Genomic DNA, 22,110 nt, shown 5'->3' with positions numbered 1-22,110 from the left:
TCATCACCAACCACTACTGGCGTTGCTTCCGCATTGTTTTCACAAGCAGTAGTCTGTTCTAATGGTTTCTCCCATGTTTCGTTTACCCCTAAACTTGTTACAATGGGGCATTCTTTGCCAATTATATCAATTACTATATTATCTATATCTGTCAGCTTTGATGTTTTGCCACCAGCAGAACCTGTTTTTTTGCATTGTCCAATTTTGCCTGTGAAATAATGGAAAATGTACATGTATAACAAATTCATATTCCGCCTGTGTAATAAATATAAGTATATGAATACTATTTGTCTGAAATTCAGAATATTATAAAAATTATTATGTACAAAGTTGTATACAATGATAACCTAACCTTAAAATTTAAGAGATAAGAATATAGGCCTATGTGACAATATATGTTTTAATACTTACAACAGTGGTCTTCTTTAGATTCTGCCACAAGACATCTGTAACATAGGTAAAATCTTTATTATCAGGGATAAGACCCACAGATAAGGCAATATTGTGGGTATTCCTCCATTCTCTAACTTTATCTTCTTTTGTGAGTGAAGAAGAGAAGGCTCCAAACAAAATTTCTTTTGCATCCCTGATTTTATTCAGGATTAAAAGTTTGTTGGCAATTTGTTGCTGTTTACTACTCATCTTTGACTCCACTTGTCTTGCTTGCTTGCTTGCTTGCTGATGATTATGGGCTGTGTCTACGACATTTCACCCAGTCAATACTCGCTTACTCATGTAAACACACTAGTATAAATGAAAAACTTCAGTTCAATAATTGATGCTTGAGCTTGCAAGTAGAAAACACAAAACACTGATCTTCACTATATCACCTAATAACCCTAGTTTGCTAGAGCAGACTGTTCTCATACGGGAAACTTCCAATCTTGCAATCACACTTCTTCGAAAGCTTCACCCGCACGAATAATCCAAAATATCACTCTCAAGTAGTACACTAATGATATGAGGAATCACTCAAATGGAACCTTCAAAAGCATGAGCAATTCTCACCCTATATTACAGACAGAATTATAACACGATATTGGCTTCATCTAGAAACAAATTTAGCACTCTAATAATCTCGACTGTAGGATTACAGAGCAAACAAGAAACACTGGTTGGGAAAACCTGCTTGAGTCGCTTGAGATTAGTCAGAAGTTTTTTACGGGGGTTAGTATAGAAAGAACATTCAAATAAAATGTGGTTGGAGTCGCCATTACTAATATTTGTACCACACAAACAGTTTGTATCCTGCGTTAAATGGAAACGTGATCTATATTGTGGTGTAAGGGCATGATTAAACCGTAACCGAATGATGTTAATAATATGTCGTCTAGTATATGATCCTCGTATAAACCAAGGTTTAACTAAAAGTGTTGGTTGTAAATGATAATAGAAGTTACCTTTGACTTGTGCAATCTGGCTCTAGAAATTCTGCCATTCTAGACGCCCATCTTGTCGGATAACAACTACATAATCAGAAGCAGGAACAATATTGTTAGTATTCGGAACTGGAAGACGAGAAGCTTGTTTGGCAAGACAATCTACTTTTTCATTGCCCTCGATACCCACATGAACTGGTACCCATACTAAAGTTATGTAAATACCGACGTTGTCAAGCATATAAAGGAGACTCTTGACATTGTATACATACCAATTATAGGATAACTCATACGAAACCAAAGATTGTAATGCACTCAGCGAATCCGTATATATTGTAACTCGCGTATATCCCTGTCGCTGAACAAAAAGTAAAGCTTGCTGTATGGCGAATGACTCCGCCGTAAAAATCGAACAGTCATTAGGCAAACCATATTGTTCTTTAACATTTAGAGAAGGTATATAATAAGCGGACCCAACTCCATTAATGTTCTTTGCCCCATCTGTAAAAATGTTTATGCTTCGTGGAATATTAGAAAATTTCACTCGTTTAGCAGGACAAATCTCGGTCCCCTGCAGACAAGTAACGTTAGTAGAGCCATTACGTATAGGCCATATTATTTGAGGCTTATAATAAGAAACCTGATAGGGTAAAGTATAGGGTATTAAATTAACACTGTGTAATAAGGTATACTGTTTCGACTTCAATGTAGTAAAAGCATGAAACAGTACTGGCAATCTGCGTAAACCCTGACGCCGTACGGAATAATACTCCGAGAGTAACTGTAACTTCGGAATTAAAGGATGACTTGTTAAAGAAAACTTTTTAAGTAAATATTTCGTCGCAAGTATTTTTCTACGTACTTGTAAGGGAGCTTCGCAGGATTCGACTAAAAGTGCATTGGTAGGTGTGGACTTTAAAGCTCCAATACAGGAGCGTATTGCTTTATATTGACAAGTGTTAAGAATATTCAAGTTAGTATACGATGCCAAGTCAAAAATATGTGATCCGTAGTCCAATATCGATCTAATAGTGGTTTTGTACAAAGATAGCACCACAACGGGATCTGCCCCCCATTGCCTACGGGTTACAGCTTGTATGACCTGAATATACCGTTCACTCTTCGAACGCAAATATAAAAATGATGTTTCCATGTAAGTTTTTGATCGATAAATAACCCAAGATATTTATGGTGACTAACCACTGGTATTTCATACTGATCAAAAGCAAGTGGCGATCGGTCATAGGTTCGGTGATGTGTAAATATCATCGCTCGACATTTCGCTATGGAAAGATTTAACCCATGGGCCTCTAACCATGTTCTAGCTTCAAGAAGCGTGAAACTAATATGTTGTCTACAGAGCTGTAAGTCTTCATGTGTATAATAAAGCAAAAAATCGTCAGCATACGCCTGTAGTCGAGCATGACGTAAAATGACCGTTTCGGAATCTTTCATGAAAAGAGCGAAAAGAATACCACTCAGAATATCGCCCTGTGGCAACCCATTACTTATCTGCCGGGGCTGGATTGTATAAGGTGTCGATTTAAATCTGAGTGTTCGATAAGTCAGAAGTTGTCTGAGAATGATAATAAATCCCTCAGGAATCTTAAGAGTTGCAAGTTTTTCCCATAATATGTTCAAAGGTACGGAGTCATAAGCCCGTTGAATATCAAGGAAAACCGCTATGGTACTATGTTTTCTATGACGAGCTAATAGTAAATCGATAACAAAACTGTTAAATGCATCAGATGTACTGCGTCCCTTAAAAAAGGCATATTGATATCGAGGTGTCAAGTTATAGTATTCTAATACCCATATGATTCTTCGAAGTAAGATCTTTAGAAAGACTTTACGGAGGCACGAACCAAGTACTATACCACGATAATTACTAACCTCAGTGGGTAATTGCTTATTTTTAAGAATGGGAATTAGAAAAAAGTCATTCCAACTAACAGGTGTACTATGATTGCGAAAAATATTATTATACCTGTTTAATAATGCCTTCTTTGCTCTAATAGGTAATAATTTGAGCATTTGATATGATACATTATCTGGACCTGGGGAGGAATTTGAGCACGATTGGAGTACTGCCTCTAATTCCTGATAATCGCAGGGTTGTAGCAATACGGAAAAACGTGCGCCTAGTGGGTCTTGGGAATGAACATACTGTGGTACAACAAAATACGGCGTCTCTCTAACAAGAAAATCAGATAATACCTGACCTGGGATGGTCTTGGCAGGGGAGTGCTGCGTAACTCGTGTGATTGCCCTGATGGCATTCCACAAGTCTGCAATTGGAACCTGACGCGTGAAGGACGATATAGACTCCCTCCAAGCGACACGACGTTTTTGATGGAAAATTCGGCGAGTTTGTGCTATGTGTCGTTTGAGCCGGAAGTAATTTTCAGGTGTTGCGTGCTGCCTATATTGTCGAAAAAGTACTTTGCGGGTTTGAATCGGCAAATGACATTCCTCGTCCCACCACTTAACATGCGCAGGTTTCCTAGAAGATAAAGGGGGTGAAACGATGATGGGGTGGTGAAGATTAATATAATCTGTAACTCCACTTGTCTATCTCACAGAAATCAGCTGACTTGTAAGACTTGTAGTGAAAAGTACCAACCTTACAATTGTAGAAATTTTGTTTATGAAACAAAAATTTCTTACAAGTGTAGGAACATGCACTTGTAGACTTGTAGCTTTATGGAACAGGCCCCTGATATATTGTAGTTGGTCTTGGGCAGTGGTCTTGGCTGAGAGGGAGCTGATTGGCTGAACCCAGTGACTGGACGTAGTGCGCTGCGCAGAGTCCAAGAACAAACAAAGAAGAAGAAGAAGAAGAAGAAGAATCTTGAGAACAGCATTGGTGTCCTAATTTATAGGAATTTTGTGGGAGTATAGAAATGTTATAATTATTTATGTATCATATCTGGGTGACATAACGAGCCCATTTTCATTTGAAGTAGCAGAAGAAGAAGTTGACGGAGAAGAAGAAAGAAGAAGCGGAAGAAGAATCTCTTAGTGGACACCAGTTTGTTAGGTTATAGTTTGACGGGATCATCCGTACAATTGTTTTTTTGTAGAACATAGAATGCAAGTCACCTATAAATGTTGTGAATACGTTTGTTTTTAAGTATGGGACCTGTTGTCATTCAAGAGAAAGAAAACTTTAAAGAACGTAAACATTTAAAAAAGAAATGGAAACAAGAAAAGTTACTTAAGCAGTTGAAGAAAGTACAGGATGACGTGATTGTAGATAGTGATAAAAGAGAAGAGGAGGGACAGGGAGAAATTCCTCATCTTCTTGAAATATCGACTTTAAGTATTGCTGTTCCAGGTTCAATACTTGAGAATGCTCAATCTGCAGAACTACGGACGTACCTGGCTGGACAAATAGCCCGAGCAGCTAGTATATTTCAAGTAGATGAGGTATGGCTCGTATTTTATGTATAAAATAAGTAATCTGAAAGTGTAACTGTACAGTTCGCCTTAGCAGATTGTAATCCTACTGTGATTAGCTAAATTGCACGAGGGTAGCCAATAACACAGCTTAAAACATGTTACCAACCATTTCAAAAAGTAGAGGTGGGATAAGGTTCCCTGAGTGTAAATGACATTACAGCAAAAGATAAATAACTGAGTCTTATCATTAATTACTTTTAGAAGAAAAATGTGTTGATTATGAATACCAGGAGCCCTCCAGTCTGCCCAATGAACCTGAATTAATTAATAATTTAGGTCAGTGAGAAAGCGATTGATCTATATTGGTTAGGTCTGGCTTGTGACAAAACCATTGATCAGGGTTGGTTAGGTCCAGTTAGTGGCAAAACCATTGAACTGTGACCAAACAAAGGCAGTTTGGGGACGCAAGCCCCTAGATTAGAACCACAAAGCATTCTCTAGCATTCTGTAGGGTGATAACATCACCTTCTATGTTGGACAGTGTGGAAAAGCTGAATTAATTCTTATTTTGGGTTTGTGAGAAAGCAGTTGGTCTGGAATGTTTTGGTCCAGCTAGTGAGCAAACCGTTGGTTTGGGCTGGTTAGGTCTGCTTATTGGCAAAATCATTGGACTGTGACTAAGCAAAGGGGATTTGTGGGTGTAAGCCCCTAGGTTATGTCCGTGAAGCGGCTTTTAGGTCTCTAGCATTCTGAACAGAAATAGCGCACGTCTGTGCATACGCAAAACACTGAAAGTGGGTGGCGCATTTTAAGCATGGCAGCTATTTCGTTCCAGGGTTCGACAGTAGCAAACACCATTTTGTCAAATATTTTGCCGAATCCCTATTAAGAGCTCCTTCCCCCTAATAGCGAGTGTGCGTTATTATTTCATAATGATAAATTTACTTCTAGGGGCAAGATGGTGGGTTTGTAGACATCGCAATGAGCACATCTCTCCTCTAAATGGAATTCCAAGTAGGCTATGATTTGCACTTCCCTATAATATTACAAACCTTGGGTTGCACGATGTCAACATTTCCCCATCCTCCATATTTGGCTGCTACCACTGGTAATGGGTGGAATTTCATGCAATATGATGTTGCTTCCAGAAGGAGACAGAGCTAGATTTCATTACCAACTACTGCAGAAGAAAACATCGTGAACAATATGGGCCAATGGGGGTGCGATCTGGAGCTCACTTGCTTTGAGAGTTTCTCTGCTTAAGACCCCTGATATTTTAAGCCAGTTGGATTTTGAGTAAAACTTCCATAATCAGCGAGCAAAAGTTTGCAGCCCGGGCAACTTCGCATAACAATCAGCAAATTGCCAATTTCTGCAATTGTGCTGGATTCGGTTAGGTCCTGGGAGTGACAAGACCATTGGACTGGATTGGTTAGGTCCAGGTTGTGACAAAAACCATTAGTGTGGATTGGTTAGGTCTGGGGAATATCAGAATGATTGGTCTGGATTGGTTAGGTCTGGGGAACGACAAAACCATTGGTCTGGATGGGTTAGGTCTGGGGAACGACAAAACCATTGGTCTGGATGGGTTAGGTCCGGGGAGTGACAAGACCATTGGGCTGGATTGGTTAGGTCAGGGGAGTGATTAAAACCATTAGTCTGGATTAGTTACGTCCGGGGAGTGTCGAGATCATTGGTCTGGATTGGTTAGCTCCGGCTAGTGACAAAACCATTCAGCAACTTTCAAATTGGCAGTTCTCTTAGCTGGTCTCTTTGTTCTACAGAATATGAGAGCCCTGTACTTGCACACGATCCAATCTCTATCGACGACAGTAGGAAACTTGGCCATTGAATAGGAACACAGCATGAAGCTTGGCCAGCATATGGTCACATTCAGCTGATTTACACAGTCTTGGTTTTAATTCTTCTGTCGTCATCATCATCATCATCATCATCATCATCATCATCAATGTCCCACTCCAGTCGCCCGGGTGTGGTTAACAAGCCTCCTCCACTTCTTTCTGTCCTTCCACTTTTCCTGCTCCATTACTTCTGCCACATCCAGTCCAGCTTCTCTAACGTCCTTTCAAATCTGATCCATCCAGCTATTTCTCGGTCTTCCAACTGGTCTCTTTCCCTTAACTTCTCTTTCCAATTCCTTCTTGCTACCCGTTCCTTTCCCATTCTTTTTACATGTCCGAACCATCTCAGAGCAACCAACGCGAAATCGGGAGGTTGTGGGTTCGGATCCCACTGGTGTCTGGTTGGCCATTTTTGTTCTGTATGCAACATCTTTTCAACACGTACTAAACGTTTGTAACACAACCTAATAGGTTGAAAGTCAGTTTCGATTACATTTCAGTCTTGCTTTCTGTATGTTGTATACTAACGGTTCTATATTTAGCCCTTCTCTGATTTTAATATTTTGAATATGTTCTTAAAAATTTTATTTCTACTGCTTGAATCTTACTATCCTGTCTATTAGTTACCAGGGTTTCTAGTTTGTATGTTACAATTGGTATGAAATACTGTTTATATAATGTTAACCCTCCAAACACCAAGGTGGATCTTGTACAATTTAACTTATTGTTTTGTAATTTACTGCAAGGTAAAAAGTGCTCATTGGGCCTTGGCGGTATAGGACATGGACACCGCATATGAGGCTGGCGGTCAAAGGGTCAATTTCGTTCTCTTGGGTACTTTGTCATCCCATAAAAGCTCTCTGACATGATGATAAAATGTTGTACCTTTACTTAGTCTGTTATTAATTTCAGGGTTGATTTCATTACTTCCATTAACCCTCGAAGTGCTATCGTCTCATTACGAGACGATTCGGATCCCAGCTGAAGTGCTATCATCTCGCAGTAAAATCAATATAACTCCTAAAATCGGTATAACAATCAATTTTAGGAATATTCTCGCTGCCAAATTAAATTCTTACGAATCGTCTCACTGCGAGACGATAGCACTTTAGCTGGGATCCGAATCGTCTCGTAGTGAGACAATAGCACTTAGAGGGTTAATAATGCTACCCAGATATGTAAACTGTTCTACATTCTTTAACTGTTCTCTATGTTCACTTGCCTTCTCTTTTCCTAATTTCTACAGTGCATGACCATAGTTTTCTTTTTATTATTTACCATTCCAAATTCCTTCAGATTTTCATTCCAAATGTCCAGTCTCCTTTGTACTTCCTTTTCTCCCTTTCCCCAAATCACCACATCACCTGCAAATACCAAAGCATTCACTTCATCTCTGCTGATACTCTGTTTTACACGTTTTATGATTTCATCCATCAATATAATAAACATTAATGTCGACAGGGCACTTCTTGCTTTAGACCTTTTTTTTTGTATGAAATGTTTGAGTCACCACTCCCCACTTGTATACTACTTATACTCTCATGATACATTTTTATCTTGTTGATTAATGATTTTGGTACATTCCTTTTCAGTAGGTATTCCCATACATGTTTTCTCATACCTGTATCATAAGTTTTTCCAAATCCAAAAATACGAATATGATTTCCTTATTCCTTTCCAGATGTTTTTCCATTATCATTCACACTGTAAAATCAAGTCTATTGTTGATCTATTTGGTTTAAAGCTATATTGTTCTTCCTCTGATATCCCTCAGTCTTTTGTCTATGACTTTCTCCATTATTTTTAGCCCATGTGATAATAGGGTTATACCTTTATGATTTTTCATATTTCTTCCTATTTCCTTTTTTGAACAGTGGTACAATGCTTCCTTGTTGCCAATCTTCAGATATCCTTTCATCCTTCCATATGGCATCAAGGACTCGGTATCGCCACTGTAGTCCAATATTTCATGTACTATGCATCCATCTTCCCTCTCTAAACCCTTGATTTTTTCTTGATTTATTCTTTTTGATCTTATTACTCCATATAATAGTTTCTGATTTCCTCGACTGTCTAGCTCAATTTTGTTGGTAAACTCTCCCCAACATTTCTCCTTTTCTTCCTTGATACTCCTCTTTACTTGTAGTTTCAATCTTTTGTATTCCATATGTAACCTTTCTTTCTTATTCTCATTCCTCTGATAGGTTTTTTTGCTTTTCCTTATCCATTTCTTTCTTCACCTTGTTCCTTTCTTTTATTTCTGTTTTTATTTTGTCTGTCCACCACCGTGTCACCTTTCTCTTAACCTTTGATTTTCTTTTCCCGCATACCTCAATTGCTGCTTCCACAAATGTCTGTCTTAAATTGTCCCACTCTTCTTCTCCACTTCATATTTTCGTGTTAGGAAACTTTCTTTTTATACAATTTTGGATTGCCATTCTTTTATCCTCCTCCTCCTCCAATTCCCAAATCCTGATATTTGGTTTCTTCTGCAATACAATTTTTTTGATTTTTACTTCTTTTAATTCCACAATCAATAATCTATGATCACCTTCCATACTTTCACTAGGGATTATTCATGACATATCTTCCCCATTCTCGGTCTGTTATTATAAAATCTATGAGTGTTCCATACTGTCCATCCCAACTATATCGGCTGATCTTATGGCTATTCCCTCTTCATAAACCATGTGTTCTTTATCGTCTGGTTATTTCTGATACAAAAGTCCATCATTTTCTCTCCATCTTCATTTCTATTGCCATACCCATGTGGGCCCAGAACATTCTCATATACCATTCTGTCAGTTCCCACATGAGCATTCAGATCTCCCATTATCATGATCCCACCTCCAATAATATGTGTTTCATTGAGGGACTCTTCTTCTTCTTCCTCGTTACATCCTGTCTGTGGAGCATACACCTGTATTATTTCAGCAGTTCCTTGTTTACATGTATGTGCATTATTGTAACTTTTTCATTTACATTCTCAACTTTAGCTATTGGTTCGACATTCTGATTCACTACAAATCCCACTCCATTTCTTTTCTCATTACTGTTACTCATCCAGTACAAGGTGTAACCCCCTTTCTTAGTTTCTTCATTCCTTTTCCTTTCCATTTTACTTCACTTAATCCCAGGATGTCGAGTTTTCGTCTCTCCATTAGGTCAATCAATTCATTTTCCTTCCATTCGTTGTTAAAATATTTATTGTTCCAAATCAGGTTTTGTTCTCTGATCTAACACTTGCATGAACATCAGGATTACCATCATACTGTGCAACTGTAGTCAGAGACTTGTCAATTCCATTTCCATTTTTAAACTTCCATCCAAGGCTTGTGGTGTAGTTGAAAGCAAGTACAAATTTACTCATTTGCTGACCTGCTAAGCCTAACTCATCTGACTATTTTCTTTCGGGGTTTACTTCCTTAGCCTTCCCTCTTCTCCACAAGGCAGTGGTTTCCTCTTCTAATTTTCCCCAGAGAGGATGGGTTACATCATCCACCATCTTCGTCATTCCGAAGGTCTCTTTATCTGCCTAAGATGCTGTTAAGGACTTCACCCGTAACCCTGGGCATGGGTTCCACGTTATAACCCGTGAGACCGGGTCCCTGTCTGAACTTAGCTCTCCTTCATACCAGCCTTCTGATGTGGACGATACCCACCCCCGCAACGCGGATGGGCCAGACAAGAATTACTCAACTGGAGGCTAGGGAAGATGACCCTGTCTCCCTTGAGCCGGGTTAATGGTTGTGTATGATGTATAAGTAAGAATACTCCAAGGGATGGGGTGGTGATTTCCTGGCAAGCATAAAGGAAGAATCTCTCCTTTCTATTACTTAAGGTATCGTTGCACATCGTTTTTATATGATTTTTCTCCTCATCAGGTCTGCCCACTGGGTACAGAAACAACACTGGTTTTTGTCAGTACCTAGGACGTGCATAAACAATTAAAGGGAATGTGTACCATAACAATGGTTCCTGGACTGTGGAGTTAGCGCTAAAAGAATTACCAACAAAACACCATCTGCTCCGGCGACATGCATACGCTGCGGGTAAAGCATCTAGTAACTAGAATGAGGGACTATTATTCGACCTATGCTTTTAAGTGGAAACAAAAAAAACAGTCTTATACATCCTTTATTCTAATAGAGTATTATAAACATTCATTTGAACAAAGTTTACTGTTTGAGAGAATTATATTTCTCATTCACTTGAACTTTCTGAAGAAACACATTTCCGAGTTGATGATGTCATTGAATTGAGAACTAGTAACAAATGTATAATTATAGGAGACATTCAGCAAATTTTTGACACATTGTGTAGATAGTCTGTTTCTATCATCTGTTCAGTGAACATTTAAAAGCAAAACATCATTTCCACAGCTGTATGATGGGCTTGGAATGCAAAAGAAAACAAGATAATTTTCAACAATTCCGTGGATTTGTCTTCAGAAAGTTGCTCATGAATTTACACCATGTACCTGAAACGATCTTCCTCTTCAAATATATTTTTTCCTTCCTGTATAAATTGAAGTTTAGGCTTACTCTTTTCCTTTAATTTGCACTTAAATTTGTCCTTTGATATCTTTCCCGCATTGATAATAATAATAATAATAATAATAATAATAATAATAATAAATAATTTTTATTATGAGGCACTCGAAAGAGCATTACTTACCCTACAAAATACATAAAACTAAGTCATACAATGTAACTTAGTTTTCACTATAGTCACTGATGGTTTCCATGTGACCTTTTACTTTATACAGTGCTGTCATTTGGGTCATTCTCCAGCTGACTAGGATGGTTCCTGTTATCTTGTTATCATACACTTATTAAAGAGATCTGTCCATGTTGGGAGAAGAAGTTTTTTTTTTTTTTGCTATTTGTTTTTATGTCGCATCGACACAGGTAGGTCTAATGATGACAGTTGGATAGGAAAGGCCTAGGAATGGGAAGGAAGCTGCCATGGCCTTAATTAAGGTACAGCCCCAGCATTTGCCTGGTGTGAAAATGGGAAACCATGGAAAAACATCTTCAGGGCTGCCGACAGTGGGGTTCAAATCCCCTATCTCTCGGATGCAAGCTCACAGCTGCGTGCCCCTAACCGCACGACCAACTTGCCCAGTGAAGTAGATCTTATGTGTCCTTTGTGTTCCATGAATATCTTGTCAGGCCCTGCTGCTTTACCCTTCTTAGCAACCGTGATATTGGTTTGTATTAAACATATGTACATACATTACCATTATAGACCGTTATGCCTTTCAGCGTTCTGTCTGCAAGCCTGTATGAATTTACTAAACGTCGCCACAATCCTCTATTTGCAACTAGTGTTGTGGCCTCATTTAGTTCTGTACGTCTTATCTTTAAATAATTAGAAACTGAGTCTAACCACTGTCATCTTGGTCTCCCTCTACTTCTCTTACCCTCCATAACAGAGTCCATTATTCTCCTAGGTAACATATCCTCCTCCATTCGCCTCACATGACCCCACTACCGAAGCTGTTTTATGCATGCAGCTTCATCCATCGAGTTCATTCCTAACTTAGCCTTTATCTTCTCATTCTGAGTAGGCCCCTACTCTCCTGCCATTGTTCCCATCTATACCAGCAATCATTCTTGCTACTTTCATGTCTGTTACTTCTAACTTATGAATAAGATATCCTGAGTCCACCCAACTTTCGCTACCGTAAAGCAAAGTTGGTCTGAAAACCGATGTAAAGATAGTTTCGTCCGGGAGCTGACTTCCTTCTTACAGAATACTGTTGATCGCAACTGTGAGCTCGCTGCATTAGCTTTACTGCACCTTGATTCAATCTCGGTTACTATATTACCATCCTGAGAGTACACACATCCTAAATACTTGAAATTAGCTACCTGTTTCAGCTTTGTATCACCAATCTGACATTCATTTCTGTAGAATTTCTTACCTACTGACATCAGTTTAGTCGATATAGATGTTGATTCCCATAGGGACCATGAAATATTTGTCCCGAATGAGTAAATTTATAATACCAATATAAATGGTCCGTTATTGGACATTATAAATTTTCCAGCTAACTCATTCCTGCTTGCCAGTGTTTCGCTCCCGTGTGCTAAGTTGGGCTCATCAGTTGGTACCTAGCACACCCACCAAGATGCATGGCTACTGCATACTGTGGAGGCCATTGCGTAGTCTACTTGGAGCTACTGGCAGTGCCAATGCACTATGAGAGCCTTTGTCTCATTACCAAAAATTGATGCCTGCTTGGCCATCAGATGATATAGATGTTAATTCTCATAGGGAACCTGAAATATTTGTTCCGAATGAGTAAATTTATAATGTCCAATAACGGACCATTCACAAAGGGCACTAGGAAAGTTTTGCAATACGCAAAAACGGTTGGCTGGGCACCCCTGTTATGATGAGGGATGAAAAGAGGGGTGAAAACTGGTCTACAAGACAGCACGGCGCGACCTGCACACCTGTTGTTACCAAGCAGTGGGACTGAAAGCATGTTAAGATGTCGGTGTGGTCTAAAGGTGAATATCGCGCAATTATTCGCTACAGTTTTGCTTGTGAATTAACTGTTGACCAGTGCCTGGAGGAAATGACACCTGTGCTGGGGAAAGACTGTCCACATCGGACAACAATTTTCCGCTGGTACAAAGAGTTCCAGAGGAGAAATTTTGGAGTTGAAGGTGATCCTCATTCTGGGCAACCATCTGAATCAGTGACTGAGTAAAACATTTAAGCTGTGAGTGAGGCGGTAGACATATCGGCAGGTAGAAGAGACCCTCCATATCCCTACATAAGCTATTCATTCAATTCTACACAACCATCTCCATGTTAGAAAGGATTGTTCCCTTTGGGTGAGTCATTCACTTTCAGAGGAACAAAGGGCACATCGAGTGAAATGGTGCCGAAAAATGCTAAAACAGTTTGAAAATGGGACTTAGTGTAATGTCAATAGCATCGTTACAGGCGCTGACACTTGGCTTTATTATTATGATGTCCCAACAAAATTCCAGAACAAGGTGTGGCTGTTTGAAGATGAGGGTACTCCTGTGACTGTGCGAAAGTCAAGGTCAGTGAAGAAAAGGATGATTGCACTATTCTTCACTAAACGGGGCATCCTGACTCGGGTTGTGCTAGAAACACAAAGGACGGTTACTGCAAAGTGGTACAATGAGACTTATCTGCCTCTGGTCATCCAGGCTCTCAAGCAGCTCCATCCAAGGTCACGGCTCAACACTTGGCTCTTGCATCACAACAATGCTCCAGCACATCGTGCTAATGTAACAATGGATTTTCTTGCTAGATCAGGGTTGACTGTGTTTGATCACCCTTCATACAGTCCTGATCTTTCCTCATGTGACTTCGCACTCTTCCCAGAAGTGAAGATGAAGCTGAAAGGGCGGCGTTTTACATCCAACGAGGAGCTTCTGACAGCATGGGATCAAGAGTGTGAAAATGTAACCGAAGAAAAGTGGCAGGGTTGGTTCAGTGACTGGTTTCGACTTATGGAGAAGTGTATTGAGTGTGGTGGAAATTATTTTGAAAAAGTCTAAAGCGTTCACTCACATTGCAAAACTTCCCTAGTGCCTTTTGTATATTGGTATTATAAATTTACTCGTTCAAGATAAATATTTCAGTTTCCCTATGGGAATCAACATCTATATCATCTGATGGCCAAGCAGGCATCAATTTTTAGCAATGAGACAAAAAAGTCTCTCATAGTGCATTAGCACTGCGGGTAGCTCCAAGTAGCTTACGCAGTGGCCTTCACGGTGTGCACTAGCCATGCGTCCTGGTGGGTGTGCTAGGTACCAACTGATGAGCCCAACTTAGCACATGGGGGCGAAATGCTGGCAACCAGGAATGAGTTAGCTGGAAAATTTGTAATGTCTAGACCACTTATATTGGTATTAATAATTTACTCATTTGGGACAAATATTTCAGGTTCCTTATGGGAATCAACATCTATATCATCCGATGGCCAGGCAGGCATCCATTTTTGGTAATGAGACAAAGTCTCTCATAGTGCATTGGCACTGCCAGTAGCTCCAAGTAGACTACGCGGTGGCCTCCACGGTATGCACTGGCCATGCGTCTTGGTGGGTGTGCTAGGTACCAACTGATGAGCCCACCTTAGCACACGGGGGCGAAACGCTGGCAACCAGGAATGAGTTAGCTGGAAAATTTATAATGTCCAATAACGGAACATTTATATTGGTATCAATTTAGTCTTCGAAAGGCTAATTTTCATACCATACTCATTGCACCTATTTTAAAGTTCCAAATTTTAGACTGCAGGCTTTGGCACAATCTGCCATTAAGACCAAATCTTCAGCATCGTCCAGACTGCTTACTACATTTCCACCTAGCTGAATTCCTCCCTGCCACTTTATACCTATCAGCAGATGATCCATGTGAATTACGAACATCAAAGGTCTTGTCTAACCCCTGTAAGTACCCTGAATCAAGAACTCATTCTACCATCAATTCTCACTGCAGCCCAATTGTCAACATAAATGCTTTTGATTGATTTTAACAATCTACCCTTAATGCCATAGTCCCCCAGTATAGTGAACATCTTTTCCCTCGGTACCCTCTCATATGCTTTCTCTAGATCTACGAAACATAAACACAACTGTCTATTCCTCTTGTAACATTTTTCAATTACCTGGTGCATACTGAAAATCAGATCCTGACAACCCCGCCTTGGTCTGAAACCACACAGGTTTTCATCCGACTTCCTCTTAACCACTGATAGCACCCTCCCTTCCAAGATGCCAGTGATTACTTTGCCTGGTATACTAATCAATGAGATACCTCGATAGTTGTTGCAATCCTTCCTGTTCCCTTGCTTATGGATAGCTGTAATTACTGTTTTTGTTCAATCTGAAGGTACCTTACCAACACTCCATGCTAATCTTACTACTCTATGAAGCCATTTCATCGCTGCCTTCCCACTATATTTCACCATTTCAGGTCTAATTTCATCTTTTCCTGCTGCTTTATGACAGTGGAGTTTATTTACCATCCTTTCCACTTCCTCAAGCGTAGTTTCACCATCATTATCCTCCTCCCCATGAGCTTGGTTGTTCGCGACACCACCAGGAAGATTTCCTTTTACGTTGAGAAGATTTTCAAAATATTCTGTCCACCTGTCCAGTGATTCCCTGGGATCTATTATGAGTTCACCTGAATTCCCCAAAACACTATTCATTTCCTTTTTTTTCCCTCCCTTCCTAAGATTCTTTATTACTGTCCAGAAAGTTTTCCCTGCTGCTTGATCTAGCCTTTCCAGGTTATTACCAAAATTTTCCCACAACTTCTTTTTGGATTCAACAGCTATTTGTTTTGCTCTGTTTCTTTCATTTATTTACAATTCCGTGTCTGCATTGGCCCTTGTTTAGAGCCATTTCTGATAAGCCTTCTTTTTAAGTTTACAAGCTGCTCTCACTTCATCATTCCACCAAGATTGCTTTTTCCCATCTTTACACACAGTTGTTCCTAGGCACTCCTTTGCTGTTTCTACTACAGCATCCCTGTATGCCACCCATTCTCTTTCTATATCCTGAACCTGCTTAATGTCCACTGTTTGAAACTTATCACTGATTATATCCATGTCAAAGTCAAAAAAGCGAAGTCATCTCTGTACAGGCCATGGAAGCCCTTGCAGTGGTGGAAGGTAAAGGCTTCCACTATTCGTAACCTCAGCACTTGGTGGGGTAGAGTGGTTAGCTCTATGCCCAGTTATATCCATATACTTCGGTCTAATTTTCCCATCCTCATTTGTATTTAATTTAATTTCGCACAATGTGCACAAGTAGAGTTAGGGTACGTAATCTTCAATCTTAAGCACTTTCACGGAATTTCATCAGAGACTGCACTTACATAGCATTACGTGATACCTGTCGTGTGGTTTAGCACATAGTTTGTATACGCATAGTTCGTCCAGTTGATGGTAGATCTCTCTCATGCAGATTCGGTGGTGAAAACCATTAACTGCAAGGCGCATCATGATGTGTCTCATTGCATAATTGGCTTTTATCCATTCTCTATTGATCATTGCATCTGCAGCATAAAACTCAGAAAATATTTCCTCTGTTTTTCATTGCACTTCTCGGGGTAGACTTTGGTATGTTTCTGTTGATGGTAGGAATAGCTCATATCTCAAATTCTCAAGGTAGAAGGATTCTCTGGTGAGTACATATGCCAGGCGTGAGGGTGTATACTTTGAAATACATAAGGCCTTTTTCATGAATCTTGCTTTTCATTTTTCGATATCCTTGAGGTTCTTCTTTTTGGGTTGGTCCCAGATTAATGTCAAAACGTGTCACTATTGGGGTGATTTCTAACTGAAAAATTTTTAACGCAGTATTTAATGACAACTTTGATATGTTGTTTTTATTTCCGCTGGTGTAATTTGGATGGATACTGTAGTGATGCTATTTGTAGCTGTGATTGGATGCTCTGTTGTTGTTGTTTCTTTGTTGTTGAGGATCCCGGAGAAATGATTTACCCATGTTTCTATTAGTATCTCTCTTGCCGTGGGAGCTTGTCTCTTTCTTAGAGCCAAGAAGGGATTTGTTCTTGCTAATTCTGCTGTTTCCCCAGCTTCGGCTTCAATGTGTTCAGTTTTTTTAGTGTTAAGTAACAGTTTATATTCTTTTCTCCTCTTAGCGTATTCTTCCATGTCTCTTCTATCATTTGTGCACTTTGCTCTATACAATACATGCAGTGTTGCTTTCAAGTGCTCTAGCACTCTGTATCAGACCATATTGGTGTGTGTCTCTTTCTTCTGGTGACGAATGCTTTGCTGATCAGCCGACTGATACACCGTACTGCATCGTCTGATTGGTCCTGAGCGATAAGGGCTTTTGCTTCTTCAGTAGGCCTACTTCTGGGGTCCTGTAATTCTATCAGGTCTAAATTTCTGTAAGGGCATGGCTCTGGAGTCTATTTCACTAATGCTGCCGTGGTGCTTTTTCTATCTTTGTGTACAGTGGGATGTGTCTTTGAATGGTAGAAGCTCCTGAGGCCCAACAGGCCTTCTTGTTTTAATATGCGTATCACTTTTCCCCATTGTGCACGAAATAGGCTTTACAATTTTTTTTTTGTTAGCTAGCATTGACCCTTCTTCTAAAGTTTCCAAAACCAGGTCATTTACTGGATTAAGAAACATAGAATAAATGAATTTTGAAATAGAGTTTCTGTCTAAAACCAAAACTTTGAAATAGATGACCAGCCGTCAACAATTGGTAGTGATAGCCCAGTTTTGAAGTGCTCTCCGTCGGGTGACTCATGAGTATATTTACCTGTTTCCTCAAAGTTTAACCCGTTCTTGAAAAAATCCATCAGAAACTGGGTGGTACCTGGATTTGGTAACTCAGACGGTTGAGGCGCTGGCCTTCTGACCCCAATTTGGCTAGTTCGATCCTGGCTCAGCCCGGTGGTATTTGAAGGGGCTCAAATGCTTCAGCCTCGTGTCGGTAGATTTACTGTCATGTAAAGGAACTCTTGCGGGACTAAGTTCCGGCACTTTGGCGTGTCCGAAAACTGAAAAAATAGTTAGTGGGGCATAAAGCAAATAACATTATTATATTATTGGAAGTATGAGTGCCTTGAATAAAATATTTCTGAACGGTATGGAGCCTAATAAAGATTAACATTTTGCATTCTTCTTTGTAGTTTGAAGAGAAATATACTTGTTTTATGAAGGTAGCCAGGAGTAATTAGATGTAACTATTGAAACTGAATATGCTTTCTCATCAAGAGAAAAGTGTAGATGAAACTGAAAGGATTATGCAAATTAAATATCTAGCACATTAAATTCATCTCTAGCATCTACATATGATCTTTAAAAATGTCCTGAAAGACCAAATATAGATTACATAGCTATGAGATGGAGCTTTTAATAAAATATATTTTATAAAATAAGAGTTTTTACCTGTACATTGCTCAGTATTAAAAGAATGGTATTTCTGTATCAGTTGTGTCCACAGTAGGAAGGAAATGCAATTTTTAATTTTCTGTCATGTCTGTCTGTCTGCCCATTTGAACACTGAACACAGTTAACATGGAGATGTTGTTCAATTGTGTTAACTGGCGATGTGACGATTTCTGTCATGATTGTCTTAAGGTTAAAAGCCACATGGTCATCAGCCCATATCAACAAGGATAATTGTGAAGATGATTATCAAAATGAGAAAAAAAGTTATGAAGGAATGATCACTTGAAGAATAAGACAAGAGGAACGCATGAAAGGAGGAAAGAGTCCCTTTATATTGGATGCCCTGATTTCAGAGAGTTGGAAGAGAGAAAAAAAAAATGTGAAGGCTTACAATATTGAAAGCTCCCAAAACTAATCAACAATAACATTGCATTGGCTATTGCTTGTTGTGATGTGCTTTGTGTCTACTGCTGCTGTTCATGTCAGATAGATGGCATTATTGCTGCATGCCATGTGAATGAGCTAAGGGAGTTAGCTACCCGCGTAGAACAGCCTGCCTAAATACTGGTAGGAAGTAACTGGGAAGTTAGGTAACTTTCTTTTTTAGCATGACATTCTTCTTGGTTATACATGGTCTGATAGCTACTGGTATGCAACACACTGGTACATCACAGTATTCCAGCTATTCTGTCCCTGATATGTTATAGGAATGAGAAGGTTGCTCACTTAACGATCAGCAGCAGAGTAGTGTTCAGTGCTATTTGTGGCTGGGTCATTCCAGCTATGAAACTCGGCACAGTTTGAACAGCAGCATAGTACAGTACTGTTTGTGAAAAGTAAGAAACTGTGCTGTTTTGAATTTAATCGAGCATTGCTTTTAACTGCGACATTCCAGTCTGTTAATATTGTATTCTAACAAGAATACTGATGTCATTGTTTTATTTTAGTTGGAATTAGCCTTGGTATATTGCCTTCTTTTGTTCTCTTCTTCGATTCTGTTGTTTATCTTAATAGGCCTAATTTATCTTTATGGCATTATAATGAAAAATGCCCAACTCAATTGTGACTGGCAGTAGGCAAGGGGACCAGCCATCATAATGAAAACTTTCCAACTCAGTTGTAACTTGCAATATGAAAGAGCACCTGCCAATACAATGAAAACTCCCTAAAACGGTCTTCACATGAGAAATGATGTATGGCGACCGTCCCGTCTTGTTTTTCCAGTAACGCTAATAGCTATGTAATTTAATAAAATCTTATTCACAACATGTACACTACTTCATTTAGAAATTTGTATGCAGTGTAGAATTCCATAGCAGAGCACGGGTACGTCAGCTACTTTATGAATAAAAGACTTCATGAAAATGAAATCAGGACATAATTTGCACAGATTCCTGAAAAAATGGCCTTTATTTATTAATTACCCAAATGTATGGTTCTGGAAAATATAGTTGTGATTAAATTTTCCATGATTGAACATGACTTTATCTACCAGATTTTATCTAAGATAAATTCTTCTTCTTCTGGTGCCATCTTGTCACAGACAGTTGGTGACCATCATGTAGTAAGTTTTCTGATTTTGTGTTTGCCGTATCTTGGATGTCAAACATCTCTCGTAGGTTCTGCACCCAGGATAATCTCCGTGCACATCCTCATCTCCCTTCTATCTTGCCTTCTATGATCAGTTGTACCAGACTGCATTTGTCATTTTGGAAGATGTGCATTTTGCTAGGGTTAAGACTTCACATAATTTTCCAGCTTGATGTAGTACCTGTTGGTGACAGTCTCCCCTTGAGATCTTGAATATTCTGTGATACCTGTAGTCGGTTGATTGATGAAGCCTTTAGTTAAGTGTCTATCCTTTGACACCATGAAGTAGCACTGATAAAATGTGACACTTAACAATACGCCATTGAGTTTTTAATTGAAGGCCATTGCGGGTGTCATCTGCATAACAGATGGTATTTTCTTCCTGTTGATATTCATTCCTTCATTGATTTCATCAAGGGAAATTTGAAAAATAGCTTCAGAATGTTAAGTTAAAAAAGACGGAAGATAGGATACAAGTAACAAGTAACTATTCTCATTTTGGTTCCGTATTGAAGATGACGTATGTCTCAAATATTATTACAATATTATAAGTCTACCTGTTCAATACAATACAATATGATCCACTATTTCATATGGTCAAAATTTTATACATAATACATAAAAGTCAATGGTACATGTTTCACCCTCGTTACGGGCATCATCAGCCTATATCAATCTTAAAATTAATACATATGGAGTCATTCTAATCTTATAAATTATAGGTTAAAATGTTGAAAAATGATTTCGTAAAACATTATACAATAACATCTAAAACAACGATAATGCACCAAAGTATGTTAAAAAAGAGTAAATTAACTGTTTTTGAAGATTAAAACGTGGTTAAACATGAATTTTGAGAGTTTAAAACTAAAGTGGATCCTTTTTTTATAATATCATTAAGACTGTGATGGCCTTGAATGTAAACACAATCATCAAAGGGGGATGTTTCTTCAATTCCCATAGTTTGAATCCAAGATGGTAAAATCACTGTCAGTTATTTAAAACGGAAGTGTGAACGTAATAAACATGTTAAAATGTATACGGTTGGTATATCTGAAAGTAGAAAAGAAAATGGAACTTCTGTAGAGGCGTTGCTAATGATAAAACGTATGTCAAAGCTAGCGGATGTCAGTAATTATGTGGTAGTCAATTGGATTTAAAAGACAGTCAAGTTGATGTTATAATTCCGTTGAAACATTAGTTGGAAGAATGATCAAGTTTTTCTGAAACAACATGTAGAAGAAAGTTGGTTAAATAATACCGTACTGTACAAGAGACTTCCCGTATGTCAAAAATGCCTAAGGCGGTACTTACTTGTACGGTGCGTATTAAGTACGTCGGGTTGTTTCAGCAACGCTAGCTTGACTGAGCTTTCTACTTCTAGTATTATAACGGTGTGGCTGAGGCAGTGAAGGACATGGAGGGGGGGTAATGGTGGGTGGATCCTTGCGCGCATGTGTTGTTATTGGAGGGCTGTTAGGAGCAAGATGGGCGGGCCTAACATTTGACGAGGTGGTGGAAGCTTTAGAACAAGAAGTTTTAAAAGTTTGCGGGATTGTATTATGTTTTGAATTCACCATGCCTAATAACTTTGGAGTTAGCTCATATAAAGGATTTTTTGCTTCCGTGGCATCGTTAAGATTATGGTCTTTGTTATAGGCTTGGTCTAAAAAGGTGTAAAGATTTTCTAATTCATTCATAAGTTTTCCTTTGCCTATACATTTTAGAATAGTGAGATCTTTATCAATTGATGTAAACTGATGTCCTGTTTCACTCATGTGTGAGCTCATCGCTGAATATTTGTTGTGCTTTAAGGCATTGTAATGCTCCATATATCTCGTATAAAAGCTGCGCCCAGTCTGTCCAACATAACTAAATCCACACTGAGCACAAGTTAGTCTGTAAATACCAGATCTCGAAAAACGGCTGTTTTTAT

At 39.0% G+C, this 22,110-nt stretch overlaps 1 protein-coding gene across 1 annotated transcript in view; it reads left to right on the top strand.

Annotated features, from left to right (window-relative positions):
- The first annotated feature begins 4,414 nt into the window (after positions 1 to 4,414).
- Positions 4,415 to 22,110, top strand: part of LOC136862874 (putative methyltransferase C9orf114) — a 73,521-nt gene continuing 55,825 nt past the window's right edge. Inside the window, exon 1 of the mRNA XM_067139148.1 lies at positions 4,415 to 4,808. Within this exon, the coding sequence (XP_066995249.1) occupies positions 4,515 to 4,808 (294 nt within the window). The 5' untranslated portion in view covers positions 4,415 to 4,514. The remainder of the gene's footprint in view (positions 4,809 to 22,110) is intronic.

Source organism: Anabrus simplex, chromosome 1 (genome assembly GCF_040414725.1).
Source record: "Anabrus simplex isolate iqAnaSimp1 chromosome 1, ASM4041472v1, whole genome shotgun sequence".
Taxonomy (NCBI): Eukaryota; Metazoa; Arthropoda; class Insecta; order Orthoptera; family Tettigoniidae; genus Anabrus; species Anabrus simplex.
The sequence above is the reverse complement of the archived record's forward strand: the minus strand, read 5'-3'. Positions and strand labels throughout refer to the sequence as shown.